The 24758-nt window shown below is 36.0% G+C and overlaps 4 protein-coding genes across 4 annotated transcripts; 2 read left to right on the top strand and 2 right to left on the bottom strand.

The window, feature by feature from the left end:
• Positions 1-470: 470 nt before the first annotated feature.
• Positions 471-1938, top strand: J4E93_001762 (uncharacterized protein; the record flags this gene model as incomplete). The annotated part of the gene is made up of 2 exons (XM_049339712.1): positions 471-1243; positions 1293-1938. The coding sequence occupies 2 exons, from the start codon at positions 471-473 to the stop codon at positions 1936-1938; spliced, it is 1419 nt and encodes a 472-aa protein (XP_049203669.1).
• Positions 1939-2486: 548 nt separating this feature from the next.
• Positions 2487-4655, top strand: PYR7 (CTP synthase; the record flags this gene model as incomplete). Its single annotated transcript, XM_049339711.1, has 6 exons — positions 2487-2534; positions 2585-2628; positions 2707-2737; positions 2872-2936; positions 2983-3454; positions 3507-4655. 6 exons carry the CDS (start codon positions 2487-2489, stop codon positions 4653-4655), a joined length of 1809 nt encoding a protein of 602 aa, XP_049203668.1.
• Positions 4656-5953: 1298 nt separating this feature from the next.
• J4E93_001760 (uncharacterized protein) lies at positions 5954-8066 on the bottom strand (the record flags this gene model as incomplete). Its single annotated transcript, XM_049339710.1, has 4 exons — positions 5954-7095; positions 7155-7338; positions 7387-7597; positions 7654-8066. 4 exons carry the CDS (start codon positions 8064-8066, stop codon positions 5954-5956), a joined length of 1950 nt encoding a protein of 649 aa, XP_049203667.1.
• An 843-nt stretch (positions 8067-8909) lies between these two features.
• Positions 8910-10127, bottom strand: SDS22 (Protein phosphatase 1 regulatory subunit sds22; the record flags this gene model as incomplete). Its single annotated transcript, XM_049339709.1, has 2 exons — positions 8910-9731; positions 9777-10127. 2 exons carry the CDS (start codon positions 10125-10127, stop codon positions 8910-8912), a joined length of 1173 nt encoding a protein of 390 aa, XP_049203666.1.
• Between the last annotated feature and the right edge of the window lie 14631 nt (positions 10128-24758).

The raw sequence follows: 24758 nt of genomic DNA, 5'->3' as shown, positions 1-24758 counted from the left end.
GCACCGCTCCGCCAAGCTCGGATCCGCCCTCCCATCGCTGCACTTATCGCTGTCCTTGTTGAAATTTATGCTCCGAGCCGGCTACTCTTGACGGTTGGCGTGAGGCTTGCGAGTGAACAGGGTGCTGCGGGCCCACCCCCGTCTGCATCCTTTCCCCTTCCCGGGCGCCCGTTGTTTTAAGGCGTCTGAGCGCCTCCACTTCAACGTCGCCATTGCTGAATCCAAGCATCCGACCGTCGATCTGGCTGCTGGCGATCCAGATACCTACAGGGTTGACTACAGGGAACCGTCAACTATAAACTACTCACGCCGCCACACTCGAGGCAGTGCTCCCACTCCTGACGTCTTGTCCAACACTGCACCACGACCCGTTGCTCCCAATTTGAAAAGAGCCTCCGAACTGAACACAACCCTCATCCCAATGCGGCTTCGTGCATCGTGTCCTGGCCCGGCCAAATAATAATACACGCATGTCCCAACCACCTCCACCTCCGCCGCCGTCGCTCCCTCTGACAACATCTTCTCGTCCTGCTCCAGATATGACCGAGACCCAGAAACTTCCCATCTTTTCGCCCCCTGGCTTTCTCGACTACTCCCATCGCCGACTGCCCCCGCTGGAGATCCCGCCAGACGCTGTACCACCACGCCCGGATCACCAGTTCCGCTCCCCCATCAATCAACTGCCCTCGATCCATGCCGGACTGCCCCCACGACACGACTACCCTCAGCCGTCCTCGTTACATAGAGCAGCAGCCCCCGTCGAGAAGCTACTGCAGCACTCGAATCCTTACACCCCACCTAGATCAGACCCACCATATTCTCCTCAGCAATATGGACCCCCCATCTCACCACGCTCCGAGTTTGACAGCAGAGGCCCGCGAAGACTGACTGAACACCGGTATCCGTACGAGGAGCCCCGCCACTATCACCCCAACCAACACCACAGCCAACACCACGAGCAGCCCTACTCATCTCTCACTTCTCCAGTAGAAGCCTCGCAGCAAAGAGCCTACCCTCCACTGCCCTCGCCTGGGTACACACCAAGCTATGCATCAAGTAGCACTCCATTCCGCGGTTCCGTCGGTTCTCATCAGCACTCACAATCACATCGCGGCTCTCTAGCGGCGCCATTGGGATCTATTTCGTATTCAGAAACCCCTGCGACAGCCCCTCCGCCCCAGAAACAGCATCGAGCAATTCCGTTGCCGGGTTCGATACCACAACCTGTGTACAACGAACAACTGTAGGAACACCTCCCGCCTGGGTAGGTCAACGTTGACTGACACAGATAGGAATCTAAACTACGAGCTTCGTGTGCGACAACAACCCATCGCTGCGCGAGCATGTGGGTTCGGAGAACGCGACCGCAGGGTGATTGACCCTCCGCCAATCATCCAGCTACTAGTAACGGATCCGAAGACCGGTGCTGCCGAACAAGAAGAGCTTCGTTACTCGCTCAACGTGGTTCATTGCACGCTCTGGAACGCAGAAGGGACGAACGAAGAGACGGCACTCATACAGCCTGACCGACGAACAACGCGACGACTAATGGGCCAGCTCGTAGCTTCTCCGTCTGTAGCAAAGGATGAGCATGACGCCGAGGGTTGCTTTTTCTGCTTTCCAGACCTCTCTTGCCGCACACATGGCAAGTACCGACTCCGGTTCGTCCTCATGCGCATCGATCCTATGAACCTCCACGTGGGAGGGTTCTCGCCCATACTCACCGAGGTCTTGAGCGATGTCTTCACGGTCTACACAGCCAAAGACTTTCCGGGTATGCGACCAAGCAGCGCGCTCACCCGGGCATTGAAGTTACAAGGGTGCAATATCCAAGTGAAGAAGGGCAATGAAAAGGCACTGGCACGCAAACGACTCACCGCGAGCCAAGAACACGACAATACGGAAGAGGACGAGCTGAAGCGACGGCGCAGAGAATGACAAACTCGCCACACCTCTCAGGCATCTACATTTTCATGAGCACCATCTACAGCGGGCGATGTGGGTTATTATTTGGGTTATCTGGAGCATCTTTTGCAGATACCGATTTGCATCTTGACGACATGATGAACGAACCCTATTCCCCTCGGACGTTTCATTTTAATTCCAAAGTTGCCAGCGTTGAGAACGTTTGCATGGCGTTTATACAACACAGGAGGGGTCTGAAGACTCGGTGAGGCGGTCACATTGTAATGCATTTGATATTCGACGGACGGGAGCACGATACCATTTGATAGCTCGTATTTGAAGTTAATATAAGAAGACACTGGGCTTGAGACAGTTTTTCTCAGGAAATGAAGCTTCGGATTAAGATTCGCTGCAGGATCATGGTCGCAAGCCTCAAGCCTCGAGAGGGCGCTAGTGCGGGCGGATCTGCCCCGCTAGAGGGTCCATGCGCCGATTTTCTTTCAAAGTTAACGCGTGCGAAATCTCGACTTTTCTTCCTTCCCTCCCCTTCCCCATAACCGATTGAGGCACCAAACAGCATCATGAAGTACGTGCTTGTGTCTGGCGGCGTCATCAGCGGCGTGGGGAAGGTAAGCTGCAGGTTGCCGCGCCTTTGATCACCACTAACGCGTACACACAGGGTATCATAGGTAAGCTATTTGACACGGGCCAGAAGCGTCGCGCGTCTATGACGCTCCACGCGAAGTTTGACTTTCATGAGAGCATACAAGCCTCTACGAGACCATCGCTATCAGTGTGTAGCCGAAGTGCACCACTGTGCATCATCCTCTACGTCAGGATCTTATTTTGCGTGCTGTAGCTGATTGACGCGTCGCAGCCTCCTCTACAGGACTTCTCCTCAAGACAATCGGCCTCAAGATAAGTGCAATGGACTGACGCGGTTTACCGACCATACTGACGTCTCAGCACGTCTCGTCAATCAAGGTCGACCCGTACCTCAATGTCGATGCGGGAACTATGAACCCGAAGGAGTAGGCTTCACCAACCGTACCGTGAATATAGACTAAAAAAACCCAGGCATGGCGAAGTATTCGTCCTCTCCGACGGCGGCGAAGTCGACCTCGATCTTGGCAACTACGAGCGCTACCTCAACATCACCCTCACCCGCGACAACAACATCACCACTGGCAAGATCTACCAGCACGTTATCGAACGCGAGCGCAAGGGCGACTACCTGGGTAAAACCGTACAAGTCGTCCCACACATCACCGATGCGATTCAAGATTGGATCGAGAAGGTCTCGCGGATACCCGTCGATGACTCAGGCGAGGAGCCGGACGTCTGCATAATCGAGCTGGGAGGAACTGTGGGCGACATCGAGAGCATGCCCTTCATTGAGGCTATGAGCCAGTTGAGGAGGCGTGCGGGCAAGAACAACTTTATGCAGATTCACGTCTCGTATGTCCCGGTCATTCACGGCGAGCAGAAGACGAAGCCTACGCAGCAGGCTATCAAAGCGGTGAGGAGTAATGGTCTGATCCCAGATTTGGTATGTCAAGCCTTTCACGTTGGCCATTACTTTGGATGACTGACAGTACTAGATTGCCTGCCGCTGCGAGCGCGAACTTGAAGCCTCCGCTGTCGAGAAGATCGCCCACTTCTGCCAGGTCGAGAACGAACAAGTCCTTGTTGTCCGTGACATGCCATCCATCTACCAAGTACCGATGCTTCTCGAACAACAAAGACTGATTCCGATGGTACGCCAATTCCTTGCTCTCGAGCAAGTTTCAGTCTCAGCGTCAATGCTGCAAAAGGGCAACCATACCTGGGCGCAATGGCAGTCGCTCACCGGCCACGACACTCGTTTCCACGACCCGGTCACGATCGCACTCGTCGGAAAGTACGTGGAGCTCCAAGACTCATACCTGTCAGTCATCAAATCGCTGGAACACGCTACGATGCGGTGCAAGAGGAAGCTGGACATTCGCTGGGTGGACTCAGACCATCTGGAGCCCAAGTGTCAGAAGACAGACCCCGCAAAGTACCACAACGCTTGGCACGAGGTCGTCAAGGCATCGGGTATCCTGGTACCGGGTGGCTTCGGTCAACGTGCCACAGAAGGTATGATTTCAGCGGCCACCTGGGCGCGTGAGCATAAGAAGCCGTACCTTGGTATCTGCCTCGGCATGCAGATTGCCGTTATTGAGTACGCTCGTAACGTTTGCGGCATCAAGGACGCAACCTCCGAGGAGTTCAACGGTGAGGCGCAGAACAAGCTCATCATGTTCATGCCAGAGGTAGACAAGAGCACTATGGGCGCATCCATGCGTCTCGGTCTCCGTCCCACACTCTTCCAGCCAGGCAGCGAGTGGTCTCGTCTCCGCGCTTTGTACGCCGGCAAGGAGGAGATCCTAGAGCGCCACCGTCACCGATATGAGGTCAACCCTGACTATATTGAGACGCTCGAGAAGGGCGGTCTGAGCTTTGTCGGCAAAGATGAAGCTGGTGTACGTATGGAGGTTATTGAGATCAAGGACCATCCCTGGTTCGTTGGTGTCCAGTTCCACCCGGAATACCTGTCCCGCGTCCTGGACCCGAGCAGACCCTACTTGGGTTTCGTCGCTGCTAGTGCTGGTATGCTCGACGAGATCACTCGCGACTACCAAAGTGGCATGACGAATGGACTCGATGCTGAAGGCATTGCCAACGGTATGAGCGGTCTCAAGATCAACGGCAACCCAAGCTTCTGAGTGCAGCCCCTCGGCTGTTCATGAATGATGATGCCAAGCAAGACGCCGCGACATACACAACGGAAATATTCAACGCTTGAACTTGAATGGTCTGATTTTGGAGTTGGGGTCGGATGGAAACAACAGGAAGGTTATGTAGTTATGGGAGAAGCATTTACTGGCCCTGGACGAGGTTGACGTGGCATGTGCATATGATACCTAGACAGTACAAGAGACGATGCTCTTAATGTAGACCATCATTATCAAGACGATACCTTGCACCTCATCGGCGCTAGTAATCTACTTCGTTGCCAAGAAAAAAAGCAAAGCCTTCAATGTGTCCTATGTCAGGAGTCCGCGAGCCATTTTGGAATACAAGGTATCAGGATGTGTTCATCCATGACGTCTTGAATAGTAGCGAGTAATCTGTTTTCGATCTGGAGAGCTTTCCGATGCGACAGTCCTTACTCTCGTTTACTTTGACTGGATTGATTCTTTCGTCCTCTTGTTTCCGCACATCACCAAAATTAGACCCATCATGCTCAGCAGCATTCTACTTGTTGTGCTAAGGCGCCCTTTCCCCACTAGGGATCTCTTATTTTCCCACGGTAGCGTATAACACACATGTCCATCACTCGCACTCGCCTCTGCACATACTCAAATATCGGGGTCAGAACGGGCTGGAATAGACGCAGTAGTAGTAACAGTAGTACAGAGATTTAGAAGTTATGCTAGCAGTCAATGTTGATGGACTTCATGGAAATGTATACCAATTGATGAAGAGAATAGCTCTAGGCTGAAAAAAGGTGAGCCTATAACGATCTCTAAGCGATGCAACAAAGACAATTGTATGGCATTCAGAAGGATCGGTGTCCTCTGGTGAAGCATCGCTTTGCCGGGGATTGCTCCGAGACAAGACAGTATAGATTAGCCTTAGTTTACTGTTACCATCGAGAAGTTCTGAGCGAAAAATTTGTCAAAGCTATACTCTGCACATATCGATGGAGCAAAGTAGAGTGGTTCGAATACGCTCACCGTTATCGGTGTGGATGGGGAAGGTGGCGGACGTCATCACTGTCAAGCCCGCCCAATCAGAGTACGCAGCTCCTGCGCTAGGCCTGCGAAGAAGTTGCGCCCTCGTTTCTACGAAGCATACAGAACCCAATATGTTGCTATGAACATGGAAAAACCGCGGCGCGTTGCGGCACGATCAAGATCAATAGACTATGGACTTTTGCGTTGTGCCTATCAGGTCTTGCATTTCCGGCCACTTCCATTTCCGAGATCTATATACATTCGATTGTCACAACAACATCCATCTACTCTGGAACCCAGTCTGGACCCTCAGCCTGGTAGAGCGTGGGTTGTGGGTTGACGCAAAGCCTTCCATTCTCGTTCGGCAGACCGTCAACGCTACGCACATTGAAGAACTCACTGCCCACTGCCCCAGTAGCCCAGAAGAGATTGAACGGATCATACTTGCGCTTCGCCTCCAAGAGACGCGGGTAGAAGCTGCCCCAGAACGACCACTGAAAATTCGGCTCAAGGCGATCTCCCTCGGAGAGATACGAACCGGAACCGGGTGTGAGATCGCGCCATTTCTGCATAACGCCATAGGTCATGTTGAGGCGCTCCTCGACAATCTCCGGAGCTGGATTCGTCATGTTAAGCACCGTTCCGGTGATGATGAAACCGAGCATGTCTCTCCAAGCTGGATTGACAGAGTTGTCAGGGCGTCCGCCTTTCTCCCATGATGGCGCCATGTTGTAGCCGATCAGCGCCATACCTTCGTCGACGGCTTGCCAGAGGGCTTCGAAAGTCTCATCGAAGATGGATTCGTTGGCCCAGTTGGAACGTGGGATCATGCGCGAGGTAGTGGCTACACCATTACTATTAACAGCCTCTACGGGGAAAGAGCCGTTGTACGCGTCGTAGAAGCCGTTGTATTGTGTCCATTCGGGCTCGACAGTGATCCCAAGTGCGGCCATGTCTTTTACCCAAGGGTCGACCAGGGCTTTGGCTTCTTCGACCGTCTTGCCGGGAGCGAAGAAAGGCGACATATCCATCATGATGGAATCGGGCCCCGGGAAAACTTTCCAGTAGGCGTAAGTGTTGTTATCGGCGTTCTGTGGGAAGTATTTCATGTAGGCTTTGAGTCCTTGCTTGAAGGCCTTGGTGCTGACGTTCTTGCCTGTGGTGACAACCCAGTTGGCGGAGGCAATGGGTTGGTCTGGATGTACCTTGACGGTGACGGAGGTTACGACACCGAAAGTCAGACCGCCACCACCGCGTAATGACCAGAACAGCTCGGGGTTGTTGTTCTTGTCAGCAGTCACGTAGCGACCGTCTGATAAGACGACCTCCATGGAAAGCACATGGTCGGCGCCTAAGCCTAGGTGGCCAGATAGTGGTGAATGGCCGCCACCTTGGATCCATCCGCCCATTGCGCCAACGGTAGGGCCTATGTAACAAGCAAAGTCAGTATATATTCCAAGACATGTCGAGATAGTAGGTACTGACATTCACCGCCAAGGACTGTGCCACCGAAATCTCTCGCAGCAGCGTAAAGCTCAAAGCCTTGCGCACCTGAGCCAGCCTTCATAGCCGATCCAGTGTAATCTTCAGACTCGTAGTTCTCGATGAATGCAATGTCTTTCAATCCGTGGGTCCATACACTAAGAGAGCCAGCACCACCGCTCTTGCCCTAAGAGCTATCAGCGATTGGAAGATTGGGTATGGATGAAGCACTTACCGCAAAATCGTGACCTGTATTCCGGACTACAAAGCGAACGCCTGTGTTCCGCGCGAAGTTAAGCGCCAGCTGGATCTGAGCGGTAGTCGAGGCATTTACGACGTAGAGAGAGTATCCTCCTTGGGTGCACTCCTTATTATCGTAGAGCTGAGGTGGTTGGCATGTACTGCCTTGGTACATCGGACTTAGCATCTCAAGTGGGTCGTCGAGCCTGTTCATATACGTTAGTCGATGGCTATGTGGAGGTAAATTTCAAAGGCTACATACTGGGAAAACGGATCAGTCCACGACTTGGTCATGGCATCGCAAGCGCTCTGGTCTGCACCAGCCAGGCTAGTGTTGTAGCAGACATGTGCTTGGGGGAGAGGCTTCAGTAGAGCACCGTTGGTGATATCGTTGAGCGCCGACCAGCTCGCGTCCGCCGGCCAATCTTCATCGCCAGGGAATACCTTGCATTCGCGGCCGTTGAAAGTACTCTGTGTCTCAGAGACGGAGTCGCTGGCAATATTGTGCGAAGCAAACTGGAAAAGCGACCTTGCATCGGCTGATACCGAGGTCAATGCTTCCTCGAGGGTCGCATCCGTCAAGAATGACTGTTCCCATTCGAAACGGGGAATCGCTCCATCAGCTATCTGTTTGATGTTTGCAACGTTGGCTGACTGGCGATCGGCAAGACGCATGGGGGGTTCCGCAGAACGAGGCTGGAATCTGGCGGCGGCGGAGGCTACAAAGAGTACGCCAACGCATAAGAAAACCATGATTCCAGGAATCGAGCCGCGATAAGGATCCGTGTATCGAATCGAGAGTGTGTAGGAACATCAATTGCAAGTACACCTCGATGAATAGAGTAGCCACTGTACGAGTGGAGCTTGCCACCCACTTGATTACCGAGCTGCCACCCGCTCGAAGTTCACTTGCATCCCCAGACAGAGGTACCCAATTTTTGCGTCCAAATAACCTTGTTCGTGCAGCGCAAGCCAAGTCTTGGACAACGCTCGCCGCGGTTCGGTTGCATTCACAGCCAACACGCCTCTCGAAACATCCCGAAAGCACGGCATGAACCCTTGAGCGAAGCAAGCTAGACGACGTGAAAGCCGTTGGGCTTGAGCTAGATGGGGTATTGTCTCCGCGAAAAAGAGACCCACTGTATGCAGGATCGAAGGATTCCTATACAGCGGATAAAGTATTAGCGTCGAAACCGGGGGCGGCACGGTGCGGCGCGGGTCGAATACGGTTGATGGGAATGCTGCAGACCGCATGTTTATCTGGCTGCGGTCACGGCTTGAGATCCGAGACCGGCAAGACATAGACTAGATTTATTAGTTCACATCTTAAGTGCAAGCCTCGGTTATAGCCAACAATACCATGCATTCATAGGGTATCACCGCCATATCGCCACGCTAGATGTATGCTTGCCTGAACGCCTGCAGCTTCTTCCTAGTGCGCCGTGTAAATGCCTTGTTCACTTCTGCAGTTTGATCCTCGTTCCCGCTTGGTCGCCTATACTTGCTTCACGAATGCTGTTATAAGGTTAATGTGTGTCCTGAGATGTTGGGGGGTATGGACTTACTGGCATCGATCTGTACAACCTGGGGTAACGCTAACCGAATCTTGTTTCTGTATAGCGCCGGTTGTGCCCGTTGAAGAGGGTTGCCCTCGAAGTAGACCGTCTCCAGCTCCTCCTTATCTCTCAACTCCTTCTCGACTTCTCCAAAGTCGCTCAACTTGCAGTTACTTGCCCAGAACTCCGTGAGGTGCTTGAGACCGTTCAGTCCCGATAGATGTTCGATCGGATTCGCGCTGATGTCGATGACGTTTAGGTTGACGTTGTTCTCCAGACCTGACAGTTCTGTGAGGAGGTTGTGCGAGATGTGCAGTTCTTCGAGGTTGACGAGCTTCTCCAGACCCGTTATCGAGCGCAGGCGATTCGACTGAATGCTGAGAATCTTGAGATTGGTGAGGGTGTCTAGGCCCTTTATCTCGGTGATCTTATTCTTGCCCAGCCACAGCTCTTCCAAGCCCGTCAAGGTATCCAGTCCTTCAATCTCGCGTACCCTGTTCGCGCCCAGCTCGATCTGCCGCAGGTTGGAAAGCCCGTCTAGGTTTTCTATCTTGCTGATCTTGTTCTGCACAAAGTACAGATCCTTGAGCTTTGTCATATGGTTCAGGCGTTTGATGTGCTTGATCTTGTTGAAGGAGAGGTCGAGCGAGGTGAGTTCGGTGAAGGCATCGAGGCCTTTGATGTGCGCTATGAGGTTGTCGTAGAGGTCGACTTCTGTGAGAGTCGGCGCGACTTGGTCGGGTATCGCGATGCTTTCTATGCGGTTTTGGCGTAGGCAGAGACGCTGGGAGGTTAGGCAAACTCATCTACAACCCACAGCATAGCATACCTTCATCTGCTTGAACCTCTCCAACCGTAACGCCGACATGTCCGAGACTTTGGAGTGCACGATCTCTATGTCGTCCTCGTCTTCCGGTGTATCGTCCAGCAAATCCTCGTCTGCAGCCAGCTGCTCGGGAGGCGGACCCTCGTCGTCTGATACCTCTGGGTCGCTCACCACCTGCGCATGGGGATCGCGTGGTTCGTCGGCAATGCTCATCTTGTCTATCCGCAACTTCCCGTCCCAGCCGTTGCTGTCGCGTGGCTTGTGGTCGTCGTTGTCTTCGTCGCGTGTTTCGTTCGCGTCGGTCGCCGCTGCGGGGTCGCGCTCGCTGTGCGGGGCAGGATTTGGCTCAGCCATGGCGCGTGAGGGGATAGTGTAGGGGGAATCGACGGAGAAAGCGTCTTGGAACTGGGTGTAGATGTCGACCGCTACTTGCAATATCTAGGCAGCCGTGTGTGGTCTGCAAGTGATTGTTGGAGCGGCAGGTTACGTCGTTTGGAGCTAACCTCTGCCTAAGCAAGGGTCCAGCGGCATAACAATCGCCGGCTATCAGACACCAACGCTCCACCACCGCAATCAACGCAACTACAAGATTCGTTCGAGTTGCATGACTTCTAAGTAATCCAGCCTATTCAAAGATCACACGTCTGATCCATAGTACGCATGTACTCTTCCAACCTATCCACGATCCAACCAGAACGAACCGCACCTCCTGTTATCGCCGCCTCCTCCTATCTATGTTCTGAGCCCTTGGCAAGACGCTTAACTCTCTAGTACCTGTAGATAGAACGTAGATTAACTCTATCTTATCTTTAAGCACGTAATATATATTAATATAATTTTCTATTAGTACTTAATAGTTACGCAGTGCGTTTACTAAAGACTTATTATTTATAATTAGTACTAGGTAAGCGCTACTAAGTTATAGGTACCTAAGAGTATTTATTAATAATAAGTAGTTAAGCTTTTTAGTACTAGAAAGTAGTTCTTAGAGCTTTCTAAAACTAATATTTAAGAGATTAATATCTATTAGTATAAGTACGTAGGCTGCGCTACTACTATTTAGTTTAATTAAGTCTTTAACGTTAAGCTAGATATTATTATTAAGTATAATAATTAATAGCCTTATATATTAAAGCTAATACTAGCTCTTAAACTCTAAACTCTTTTACTCTTAACTTTAATACTATAATACTTTAAGTAGTATATTCTTAATACTATTACTATTAGAGATTAGCTAGAGGTTATATTTTTTAGTCTAAACTAGTTAATTAGTAATAAACTTATATAAGATAATATAGCGCTAGTATTTTAGTATATTAGTATAGGCTCTAGAGCTAAAGAGAGAATTATAATACTATTAGTAGAGGTTCTTTATTATAAACTTTTGCGCTATATTAGTCTTATTAAGAATTTCTCTTTATAGAATTTTAATTATAGTTTACTTCTACTAGTAGTAGTACTTACTATATATTAAGTTAAGGCTTTATACGTATTTCTTCTTACTATATTATAGTTTAGTATAGCGCTAGTAAAAGACTAAGTTTAGTAGTAGATAGCCTACGCGTAGCTTTTAGTATAAAGAGTTTTACGTACTATTAGCTAGTAGAGACTTAACTATATCTATAGCGTTAGAGTACTAGTAAGAGTAAGTAATAGTAGATTAGTTAAGGCTTTTATAAAAAGAGATAAATATAGAGTAGTACTTATTCTAGGTATACTAGTAGTGCGCGTGTAATTATTAAGTTACTTAGAGCTTATAATACTAAGAGATATTAGCTATAATACTAATTTTTATTATAGCTTATAGAGTTTAGAAAGTAGTAAAATATTAGATATAGTACGTTTACTATAAAGTAGAGGTACGTAAATACTAAAAGTATATTATAGTAGAAGCGCAGCGTTAATAAATATAGAGCTAGACCTTAGTAAGTAAACGTCTTAATATTAAATATATAATATAAGTATATTTACATAGAGTAATAACTATTTTTACTTAGTAAATATTTACTTCTTACTTTTCTTTTACCTCTTAAACTTATCTACTATCTATAATACTAAGTATATATACTATTTCTATATACTTACTATTAATTAAAATAGTTTTTACTACTACTAATAAATTTAGCTAGTTAGTCTTAGATTACTATATAATAAAATAATTCTTATTATATTCTATTCTCTGCACTAATCTTATTAATAATAAGCGTAATAATAACCTCTTTCTAGAATATAGAATTTTAAAGACTCTAAGTATAAGTATAACTACTATCTATAACTATATAAGAAGCTTAGAAGAGATAACTAAAAGAATATTTAAAAAGTATAGCCTAGAGCTAAGATATATAGAAGATATTATCTATAATATAGTTACTCTATAGAAGTAAACGCTATAAGCTATTAAGAATATTATAATAAGTTATCTTAACTCTAAAACGTATAAGTAGAACGCTATAATAGCTTTAATAAGTATATAAAGCGTAGCTAAAGTCTTAGATAATTTATATTAAATACTTAGTAACATAGTTCTACTTAGTAATATATAGATATATTCTAGTTATACTTATAGAGAATAAAAAGATGTAGAATCTTATACTATACCTAAAACTAAGAGAAGTGTAAATAAAGGTTATATAGAGTAAGTAAGAGAAGATATAGCTACTTATATAGTATACTAATTAATACTCTTATATAAAATAGTATATAATCTAGTATATAAAGCTATCTTATTATAGACTAATAGCTAATACGTTTATTCTTCTTTAAGCTAGTATAAGTTCTGCTAATTAGGTTTAACTAAACTAGAACTTATATTACTATCTATAGTTACTAAGCCTCTAAAGGTAGAAAAATAAAGTTAGTTAAGTATATACTAGTTACGTATAGTATATTTCTTACGTATAAGAATAGCTTTAAAACTATTTTACTACTAGATATATTACTTATTAGAACTCTTACTACTATATTTAGAATATCTAACGTAGATTATAAGAGTAAAGAGATAGCGCTCTAAATATAGAATAATAATAAACTTAGAGAACTACTATAGAAGAAGTTTAAGTTCTATCTAGTCTTATATATTTAAGACGCTATATTACTCTTACTAGTACTATATAAAAGAAAGTATACTAGCTAGAAGAAATCTATTAATATAAACTATAGTAATAATATAGAGTTTTTAGTCTCTTATATAATTATAAACTTATAGTACTTAACTTAGCGTCTCTAAAAAGAGTAAAAGAACTTCTTAGCTATCTTATCTATAGCTACTTATAAGCTAACTAAATATAGATTAGCTATATTTAATACTAAAGGTAAAGAGCGCTTTATAAAGTTACGCTTTATTATAAAGTATATATAAGAACTAAGTATAGAAGTGTTATTTAATTCTAGACGTAAACTACTTATCTCTTATACTATACTTTATCTAGATAAGTTTCTAATATAAGGCTAGCCTTAGTTTAGTATTAATAGAGATAATATAAATAATATAGTTAATAGTATACTAAGCTATAGAATATCTTATAAATATATTATACTCTACTAGAATAACTTACCTTTTTATAGGCTATATAAGACGTAGGTTAAGTGTATTCTTAGATTAAGTACTATAGATAAAAGTTATTTTAAAGCTAATTATAAAGTTCTAAATCTAAAGATATAACCTCTAACTACTATAAAGTACTAGAAGTTACTATTAAAGCTATATAAATATATTAAAGATAACACGTAGGCTATAGATACTAAGAGGTAGCTAGTAGGTATTAAGAATAGAGTAACTATACTATTTAAGATTACTCTTATTAACTACGTAGACTATAAGTGTAACTTTAATACTACTTTTTATATAGTCTTTAAGTATAAAGATATAAGCTATTTAGATTAGATATATACTACTATTTTTTAGTATAGCGTTAGCTCTTTTATATAATACACTACTACCTCTATTAAGAAAGTATATAACTCTATCTCTTTATAGCTACTAGAATCTTTATTAAATATAAGATTATAACTCTTCTAAGATACTAATTTCTATAAAGATAGCGCCTTAGTTCTATAGTAGAGAAGTACACTCTTAGATAGTAAGGCTCTTAGTTATATTATATAAGAGCGTAATAATATCTAGGTAAAGAAATAAAACGTTATTTTTAGATATAAGGTTATTAACCTTTATTAATTATTTAAAGTCTATACTAATATAAATAAAGCTAATATAGATATAAAGCTCTTAATAATCTAGTATTAGTTATTTAATAAGAATAGTATAAAGTAAAAATAGTATAATACGTTATAGAATACTACTACTACTATATAGATTGTAATCTATCTAGTAGAATATACTAAAGTATAGCTAGCACTATATATATAAAGATATATATATATTAGTATCTAGATAAGTTTATATATATAGAGAGAAGCTCTTAGTTTTAATAATACTCTTAATAATTCTTCTACTTTTCTATAGATATAATTACTTTCTAGCATAGAGTATACTTTTAGATTATTTTAGCTAATATTTTAAATATTATAATAGACTCTTACAAAATTTTATCTTAATAGTAGTAGAGGTTATATAAAATCTAGTAGTAAGAATCTTAGAGATAAGAGTAAAGTATCTAGTGTATATTAGCTAGTTATAAGTATAGTAGTAATAGAACTTACTTTTAAGACTCTACCTTATTAAAGACTTAGATTATAGTCTACTTAAGTAGAGTAGCTACGTAATATTATCTACCTTAGCTATACTATGTTAAGATTTATTATAGTAAAATAAGCTCTCTTTATTATAATAAATGCGCAAAGATTCTTCTAGCTCTTACTCTATCTAGAGTCTAGTCTTAGTATAAGTATATTAAGAATAGAGAGAAGTGTAAAGGTTATTCTAAGATAATCTAAGAGTTAGTTCTTAGAGAGTAAGTAAGTAAGGTAGAATAGGTTAGTATACTAGCATAATTAGAAGATTAATGTAATAGTATAAGAGTATAATAGTATATTTAGTAGAATAATATAATATTATAAGAGATTAAGAAAGAAGTATAATTCTTAGATTAAATACTAGAGTCTTATATAAAGTTAAACATACTAAGCTATAAGAGTTTAGTACCTAAGCTATATACTTAATAAGAGTTATACTTATAGATAAGTGTATAAGTAATTATAAGTAAGTAATAATATATCTTACTAATTATTAGCTTAACTACTTATACTTATTAATAAGCGCCTTATATAAGTCTAGCGTTATCTTACTTATAGATAAGTAGTTATGTAACTATAGTATAGTTCTATACTATAATTCTATAACTATAATATATAATTTTTTAAAGTAATTACGCTAACCTCTAGAGTATTCTTTAAGTTAGATTATAATACTATTCTTCTTCTCTATAGATTTGTTCTTAAATTACATAACTAATTTATTATTTTATTAATAACTAAGGCTTACTCTGCGTTATAAGTAAGATAGTTATTATATCTTCTTTCTACTAATATTGCTTACGCTTTAGCTCTAAAATTACTTAAGCTAACTATTTTACTAAAGCTCTTTATAACTATTATTTTCTTAAAGAAGTTATTTATTTTATTATACTAGATTCTTATCTAAAGTACACTAAGTATACTTAGTTAGGTTAGGTATATATAAATATATTCTAGAAGTTCTTAGACTATACTTAGAAGAAGTACTAAAAGAAAGTTAATAATAATAAAAAGTTATTAGTAGTAGTAATTTTATAGTTACTATAGAATAAGAAAATTCTAAAATAGGTAGAGAAACAAGCGCGTAGAAAGGCGCTTTACTTAGCTTCTAATATAGAGGTAGCTAGCAAAACTAAAGTAGCGTAAGATATTAACTATTTTACTTTCTTTATTAGTATAGAGTTCTTGCTAGCTATATAGGCTATAATAGAGTTAATTAACGCTTCTATTACTAAGTATAGTACTTCTAAAGGTATAATTAGTAGTTTATAAGGTTTATATCTAGTTTCTATATATTATTACTATTATTATATTCTAACTATTTAACTAAGTACTCTATTCTATTATTACTATTTTAATATTTAAGAATTTATTTAACTTTAAAGATATTATTCTTTTCTATTTTAAAGTAAAAGGTTTTCTAGAGTAGTATTTTAGAGTCTACTAGTTCTAATATACTAATATAGAATTATAGGTAGATTTTTACGTTAGGTAAAAAATTAAGTATAAACGTAACTAGTCTCTTTTAGTTATAAATTAAAAATAGTCTAATCTTAACGTTATTAAGCCTCTTATTAAGTTGCTTAGTGCGAAGATTTTTTATAAGTAAATAAACTTTATCTCTCTTCTTTAGCTAAGGTGCTGTTTTTTATTTCTTATTAATATATAAAATATTCTAGCGTTGTGCCTTCTTAAGTATTACTTTAAGTAACTTATATACTATTTTTAGCTTATTAGTAGTAGTAATAGCTACTTCTATCTTCTAACTAAGAAAAGTACGTATAAAGAGATTTAGGTGTCTTCTATAGTTTACGTAGAATAGAGTTTATTCTATAAACTTAGAAAGCTTATTATTATACGCTATCTATGCTATAAGTAGTAATAATACCTAGTTATTCTATTATTTATTAATATAGATGCGTAGATAGGCTTTTATTATATAATTTATCTACTTAGTCTATTTATCTATCTATAGATAATAAGCTATTAATAGCTTTCTTTTAGTTCTAATAGTAGCTAATAAAGTAGTCTAGAAGTTTAAAGTAAAGAGCTTATTTCTATTACTAATAATTAACTTTAGAATGCTATAGTATTAGATAATATAATTATTAATAATATATATAAGCTGTACTACTATAAAGTTTTTATAAAAGGTAATATACTTAGCTTATTTTATAAAATAATCTACTACTATAAGAATAGTGTTATAGAATACTTATATTATAGAGTCTCTTAAGACTAGTAAGCCTATAATAAAGTTTATAAAGATATCTAACTAAGGCTAGTTAAGTAGCTCTATTGCCTATATTTCTCTATAGAGTGCGTAGGTACTATACTTATTCTTTTAATAGTTTACGTACTTAGTAATAAAAGCTATAATTTTATTTTTTATATATAGAAACTTATAATTATATTAGATAAGTTCTATAGTTCTAGTAATACTAGAGTAACTATATATAGAGTTATTATAGTATTACTTAATAATTACTTCTTACAATTCTTCTAGTACCTTACTAGTAACTTATAGTATTAAGTTTAGTATCTTAGCTAGTTCTAATAACTTATTATTATTAACCTTAAGTATTATAGTATCTATAATAGATTTAGTTTCTGTAATATTATATCTATAGCTAAGAGTGTCTACTCTACTATTATCTTTTTTAGGTATATATATAATCTTAAACTTATATTAGCTTAACTTCTCTAACTATTAAACTTATTAGTAGTTAAGCTTTTTAGTAGTTATAAAGTTAACTAAGTTCTTATAATCTATAAATATTATAAGTTTTAAGTAGCTTTTAGCGTATACTCTCTAATATTCTAAGTAAGTAATAATAGCTAGAAGCTTCTTATTATAAACGTTGTACTATTCTTTAGGCTCTAAGAACTTGCGTAAGTAATAAGTAATTAAGTACTATTTACTTTTATATAGTTAGCTAGCGCAGCCTCTAAGTATAAGGTCTAACGCGTTAGTCTTAAAACGTAATAGTTATTCTAATTAGAATATATAAAAGTATAGTAGTATAATACTTATATTCTTAAGCGTCTAGAACGTGTTTTCTACTTTTTTACTCTAAATAAAGAGTATATTCTTTTATATTAGCTTAGTTAAGAGAATAGTAATCTTAAAGTAGTTCTTAATAAACTATTAGTTAAAGTTTAGAAATTCTAAGAAGAACTATATCTTCTTAACTATAGTTAGTTAAGGCTATTTCTTAATAAGCTTAATCTTTTCTTTACTTATCTATACTTTATTAATGCCTATAATATAGCCTAAGAAGAGTACTTCTATTACGTAGAATATACACTTCTTTAGCTTAACTTATAAGTTATACTAGTCTAGGCACTTTAGTACTATATAGACATATTTAATATAGTCTTCTTTATTCTTAGAGTAGATAAGAATATTATCTAAGTAAGTAATAATAAAGATATTTAAGTATATTCTTAATATATTATTAATAAGTATCTAAAATGTTGCTAGAGCGTTTATAAGCCTAAATAGTATAATAGTATATTTATAGTATCTATAACGTGTATAGAATACTATTTTCTATTCTTTACTTTTCTTTATTCTAATAAAGTAGTAGCTATCTCTAAGATCTATTACTATAAAGATCTTAGCTTTTAATAGTTAATTCTATAATTTTATAATATTTAGTAGAGAGTATTAATTCTTAACTATAATATTATTAAGCTTCTAATAGTTAACGCATATTCTTAGTAGTTCTTCTTTCTTCTTTAGAATAAAAAGTATTAGAAATTCTACTAGTAAAGTAGAGAGTCTAATATAGCCTTTCTTTAAGTTATCTACTAGCTTCTTCTTAAGAATATTAAGTTTTATTTCTAATAAGAAATAGATTAGTCTAAAGAGTAGTTTTTTTTTTTCTTCTAGAATAATCTTATAGTTCTAATCTTAGTACTTTAGTAAAGTATTACTATCTACTACTTTTATAAAGAGATATTTAAATTCTTTATACTCTTTTAGAATACTAAGAGTTATACGTTTTTTCTAAACTCTAACTTTATAATTAAGTAATTCTCTTCTTATATTTATTAAGTTAAACTTTTATTTCTTAAAGATGTTCTTAGTTAAGATTAGTTACTTTACTATAATTACGTTAATCTCTCTCTTATCTACTATTAGCTTTATATAATATATAAGTATGCTTATAGTTATATCTAATCTATAGTAGTTAAATAAGAACTCTCTTAACTTCTAGTTAATTTATAAGTTATATTCTTATAACTAAAGTAGGTCTAATATAATATTATAAGTAGCTAATCTAAAGATATCTAAGTCTAGCTTCTTCTAATATCTATAAATATTAAGCGTTACTCTAGTAACTTTATAAGTAATCTCTATTTTACTTAGTATAGGTTACCTATTAGTAATAAATAGAGTATAACTCTTTTTCTTTCTGTGTAGTTTAAGTCTAGCTTAAAATACTATTTATATAGAGATATAGCTTACCTAAGCTCTTAAGTCTATAAATACCTTTATTTATATTTTATTAAGCTTTACTAGAAGTTTAATAAGTTCTAAGAAGTTTATACTATTAATCTTCTTACTAGCTTCTTCTATTAAGAGTCTTAGTCTAAAAAAGCCTTTCTAAATCTATAGAAATCTTTAGTAATTATATATTTATTATAGTTAGAGTATAGGTAGAGGTACTAGTTATCTTAGTTATACTCTAATACTAATTATTCTCTAATATTCTTCTTAAATACTAATTATATTTAGAAGATCTTTTATAAGTTAATATATCTAAGAAAATAGAAAGTAGTTTACTTATTCTATAAGTGCACTAGGCACTTATCTATAGTATATTTAAACTAAGACTATTTATACTTTAGCGTTATCTTATTTAGTCTAGAGTTCTATTTTACTTTATCTTTATTACTATAGTAGATTAGATAGAAGTCTATAATATATATTATCTATAAAAGTTTATTATATAAGAAGTTTCTGTAGTCTATCTAGTACTTAACTTTAGTAAGGCGTCTCTCTATAGGTTACTTTTTCTTAGACTTTAGAGGTACTATTCTAGCTTTCTCTTATTCTTTATCTAAGAGATAATATGTAGGTTAGTTCTTCTATAACGCTGTAGTATTTATAGTTTACTTATATATTTTCTTACTATTATAGCCTATCTTCTTAAGTTTCTCTAGAAGATTATAGTATTTATTAAACTTTTTAAACTTATTAAAAAAGTTCTTTAGTTTAGAGAAGTCTTTTAGTAGTCTTTCTAGGTATATAAGTAGCGTGTTAATCTTAAAATTTAATTCTTTAGAGTATTAAATAATAACTTTATTATTACTAATTATAGAGTTCTTATAGTTCTTAACAGCTTACTAGACCTAGTCTAGTTATTTAAGAGTAAAAATAATATTAATAATATATAGTAGAAGGTTCTTCTTATCTTTTATTACTTATTAGAAGAGATAATAATAGTTCTCTTATATCTTAGCTATAATGTCTAGAGTTTTATAGGTATACTTAATATTAGGTTTATTAAGATATTGTAGTAGCTAGTTAATTTATAATAAGAGTTAGACTATCTAGTCTTCTTAAATATATAGCGTAAGTAGTTTATTATTATTCTTAAATAGCTTTATCTTTCTAAACTTAGTCTAGTTAATTTTTATAACTTCTATAAGTTTCTTAGATTCTTTTTTAGAAGTACTATACTTATTTAAAGAGATATCTTCTTAGGTAGTTTTATTAGAAGTTATAATAGATATATTACTTAGTCTGCTAGTTAGGCTTTATAGCTACTTATATTAAAGATAGTAGTTAATACTCTATACTACTCTCTAGTTATTAGAACCTGTAGGTTATAAGATATTTAGCTATTATACTATCTTACTTTAGCTTTTATAGTTCTATACTATATAACTTAGCTTACTATAGATATAGTAGTTAAAGTTCTTCTTCTTCTTCTACTTCTTATTATAAAACTTAGGTTATCTAGGTTCTTTATTAAGGTTATTAAGGTATATAAGTTTATAGCTATTAGTAGTGTATAATTCTAAAACTCTAGGTATATAGCTTTATTAATGTTCTTAGTTAAGGTATAAATAGTAAGGTTTAAAGTAAACTTAGGCGTTCTTATTTATATTTCTTAGTGCTTGTGTTCTCTATATAAATAGTTATTCTTTTAACTTTAGTCTATAAAGTTTATTATTAATATAGATAGCTTTATTCTTAAGTTTCTAAAGCGTACTAATACTAGATCTACTTCTTATAAGTTCTGCGCGTACCTAGAGTTTAAGATCTTACTTATATATCTATATTAAAGCGTTATTATTCTATTTAATAACTACTTAGTACTATTAGAATAGAGTAGTATAGTTAGTAGTAGACTGCGTTTAGCGTAGTTATTAAATTTTCTACTTAGTAATTACTTTCTTCTAGTAGAGTAAAAAAACTTTGCGTATTCTAATCTTAAAAGCGTTCTAGTCTTTAACTAAGTATTTATTATTATTATTCTTAATAGCGTTATCTATATATTAATAAATAATTAGCCTAGTCTACTCTCTAGCGTTACCTTATAAGAACGTAGTAGCCTAGATAACTATATTATTATTATTAACTTTGTTGCCTTTAAAGTAGAAGTAATAGTTAACTTAGAGTAGCTAATCTTTAAGCTTATAGCGTTCTTTATTATAGATATTAAGCTTATTACTTTTACTAGTAACTTTTATTACGTAGAAAGCAGAGGTATTTATCTTAGTATTACTTATTTTAAGAGTATTTAAAGTGTAAAAGTTATTCTAAGATAATCTAAGAGTTAGTTCTTAGAGAGTAAGTAAGTAAAGTAAGATAGGTTAGTATACTAGTATAATTAGAAGATTAATGTAATAGTATAAAGGTATAATAGTATATTTAGTAGAATAATATAATATTATAAGAGGTTAAGAAAGAAGTATAATTCTTAGATTAAATACTAGAGTCTTATATAAAGTTAAATACACTAAGCTATAAGAGTTTAGTGCCTAAGCTATATACTTAATAAGAGTTATGCTTATAGATAAGCGTGTAAGTAATTATAAGTAAGTAATAATATGTCTTGCTAATTATTAGCTTAACTACTTATACTTATTAATAAGCGCCTTATATAAGTTTAGCGTTATCTTACTTATAGATAAGTAGTTACGTAACTATAGCGTAGTTCTATACTATAATTCTATAACTATAACGCACAATTCTTTAAAGTAATTACGCTAACCTCTAGAGTGTCTCTTAGGTTAGATTATAATAAGAAGTTCTACTTCTCTACTTTTAATATAGAGGCTAAGCACGTGTTTAACTCTCTAGCTGTTTTTGCACTTATATATATTTATTACGTTCTTAGAAAATAATAATTACTTTTTCTAGTCTTTCTTTATAATATTAGATAGTTATACTTTAATACGTAGTTAGAAATATTACTTATATCTATACTTATTTAGCTATATTAGTCTTTCTTATACACTAGTAAAGAATTCTTAATATATAGTTAGCTCTAGAGAGTCTATAGGTGTCTAGAAATATAAAAGTAGCTAATATGTATACTTATATTAGTCTATACAGAATGTACTTTTAGAACTTTATAATTCTCTTATCTTTTACGCGCTTTTACTCTTGCGTTAAGAAGAATATCTATTATAGTAATTTATGCTCTAATACTAAGTTTAAGTCTTATATTATTATATTAAGATCTAACTAAACTACTCTATTACTACTCTCTAGAACTTAAAGTTTATATATATCTCTATTATATACGTATTAAGTTCTATATAATAATAATTCTAATAGTATAAAGTTATTACTTATATTACTCTTAATAGCTTATATTTAGAGTAAACCTACTTCTTTTCTATTAATATTACTTTTTATTTAGTTAGTTTTATAAGAACTTAGGCACTCTTATATATATATATTATTTTTACTCTAACTTTTATTTAACTTCTCTAATTTATAGAGAGTAGAGATATCTTTATTATTATTTTTGCTAACACTATAAGGTTGTTCTGCCTTAGTTATATTCTCTTCTCTTTACTTTATTATATGCTTGCGCTGCCTTTATAGACTATTATAAATATACTATAGATTCTTTTCTAGTAGCTACCTATACTTATATATATTAAGATACTTTATAGCTAATACTGCGCGTTTACGCTTTAAAAAGTCTATACTTATATAGAAAGAAAAGAGATAATTAGAAGCTTTTTAAAGTTATAGTAAGAAATTAAGAAGTAATATTTACTAGAAAGAAGTAATACTAAAATTTTATATAAGTTTACTATTATGTTATAGAAGGTATAACTAAGAAGAAGAAACGTTATACTTAAAAAGACTTAGGCTAATATTAGTATAGTAATTCTTTATTATCTAGTATACTATAGCTATAATATATAAAGTACTATATTAGAGTATATACGTCTCTAGCTTCTTTTCTAGTTCTACTATTATACGTACTATTAACGTCTAGCTATATATTATTACCTAACTCTAGAGCTTTCTTATCTTTATTATTACCTACTACTTTCTTATATTTATTATTACCTACCTTACTTAAGCTATTATTAGTAGTATTAGAGTCTAACCTTTTACTTTCTTCTTTTAAGGTATTATTATTCTTGTTCTAGTTCTTATTCTTATCTATTTCTATGTTAGAGTCTAGTATATCTTTATAGGCCTTAAGCTATTTAGTAAACTTATTATTTATATTATTAGTAGGTATTACTACCTTACTCTCTAGCTCTATAGGCGTAGTATTATTATTTTATTAGCGCTTTAGTGTAGTCTCTAGTAATTTACTATCTTAGCTCTTCTACTTATAGTTTAGGTGCCTATTAGCCTTCTTAGACCTATTATTATATTTACTCTTTTTTCTAACCTAATCTCTCTAAAATAGCTCTTTCTTAGTACTATTAGATATTCTATCTACTATCTTCTACTCTTTCTCTATTGCCTACAGGCGCTAATTTTCTATCTCTTTCTTTTTCTCTATTATTTGCTAGCGCTAATCTTCTATTACTTACTTCTTCTATATATTCTATATACACTTATCTTTTTCTACCTTATTTCTATCTTCTATTTTATCTTTTATAGTAGTAGTATTATTATTATCTTACCTTTTCTAGACCTCTAATAATTCTCTATTATTAGCTTACTATTTATTATTCTTCTTATTTTATTCTTTAGCTATAACTCTCTAACTAATATAGTAAAATCTCTCTTTGCAGATATTTAAGGTATAGCTATCTAACTTCTATAACTTTATATCTAAGACGTTAGCTAATAACTAGTTAGAATTATACTTAATTTTAGTAGAAAGCGCTAGATTAGTGTAAATAAACTAGATAATAAAGTTAGCAGGTAGTATATATATAACTTCTAACTAATAGTACTTATAAAAAACTTTATTAGCTACTTATACCTACCTCTAATACGTAAAGCTTTAAGAGTAATATATAGAGTAATATTATCTTTAACTAAAAGAATTACATTTCTATAGTATATATTCTAGTATACTACACTATACTTACGCTATTTATCTCTAGTAATATAGCTATTCTTTCTATATACCTTCTTAATTAAAAAACTAAAGTTAGCTCTATCTAGAGATAGCTTAGAGTTAAAGTTCTTTTAGTTAATAGAAATAATTTTCTCTAGCTAAATAAGATGCAGGTCTTCTTTATAGCTAGTAAGTAAATATAGCTTAATAGAAATAGTCTCTAGGTCTAGATAATCTTTATCTATAATTAGTAGATGCTTTACAGCTAGACTAAACTTTAGATAGAATATAAAGTTACTCTAGTTTAGAATAAATATTATTATCTTACTAGTTAAGTTATCTAGATTAGTAATTAGAGTAGCTTTTAATCTTATCTAGTAGGCTGTGCTAATAACAAACTCTTTAATTATTACTTATCTCTAGTATCTATAGACTTGCGGGCTATTAAGAAGAGTATAGTTTAATATATATTTCTCTATATAAATATAGTAGATATCTACTACTAATAATTTAGACTTTTTTTTATCTTTATAGAGTTTCTAGTAAAGGTTATTCTTAAATAAAACTTATATAAGCTTATATTAAATAATATAGAACTGCGTAGCTATAATATTAAAACTCTTATAGAAAGAGTTAATACTAAACTTTATATTATAGAGTTTACTCTTAGAAGTAATATTTAGCTAGAAGTTAAAGTTATTATATTAATAGTAGTTATAGCTAGCCTAAGAAACCTTATAGTATAAGTTTTTTAAGGCGTTACTATAATCTAGATAATCTAAGTACT

The sequence above is a fragment of the Alternaria ventricosa genome, assembly GCF_023758065.1.
Source record: "Alternaria ventricosa strain BMP 2768 chromosome Unknown scaffold_2, whole genome shotgun sequence".
Classification (NCBI taxonomy): domain Eukaryota; kingdom Fungi; phylum Ascomycota; class Dothideomycetes; order Pleosporales; family Pleosporaceae; genus Alternaria; species Alternaria ventricosa.
This window is presented reverse-complemented; position numbering and strand designations above follow the sequence as displayed.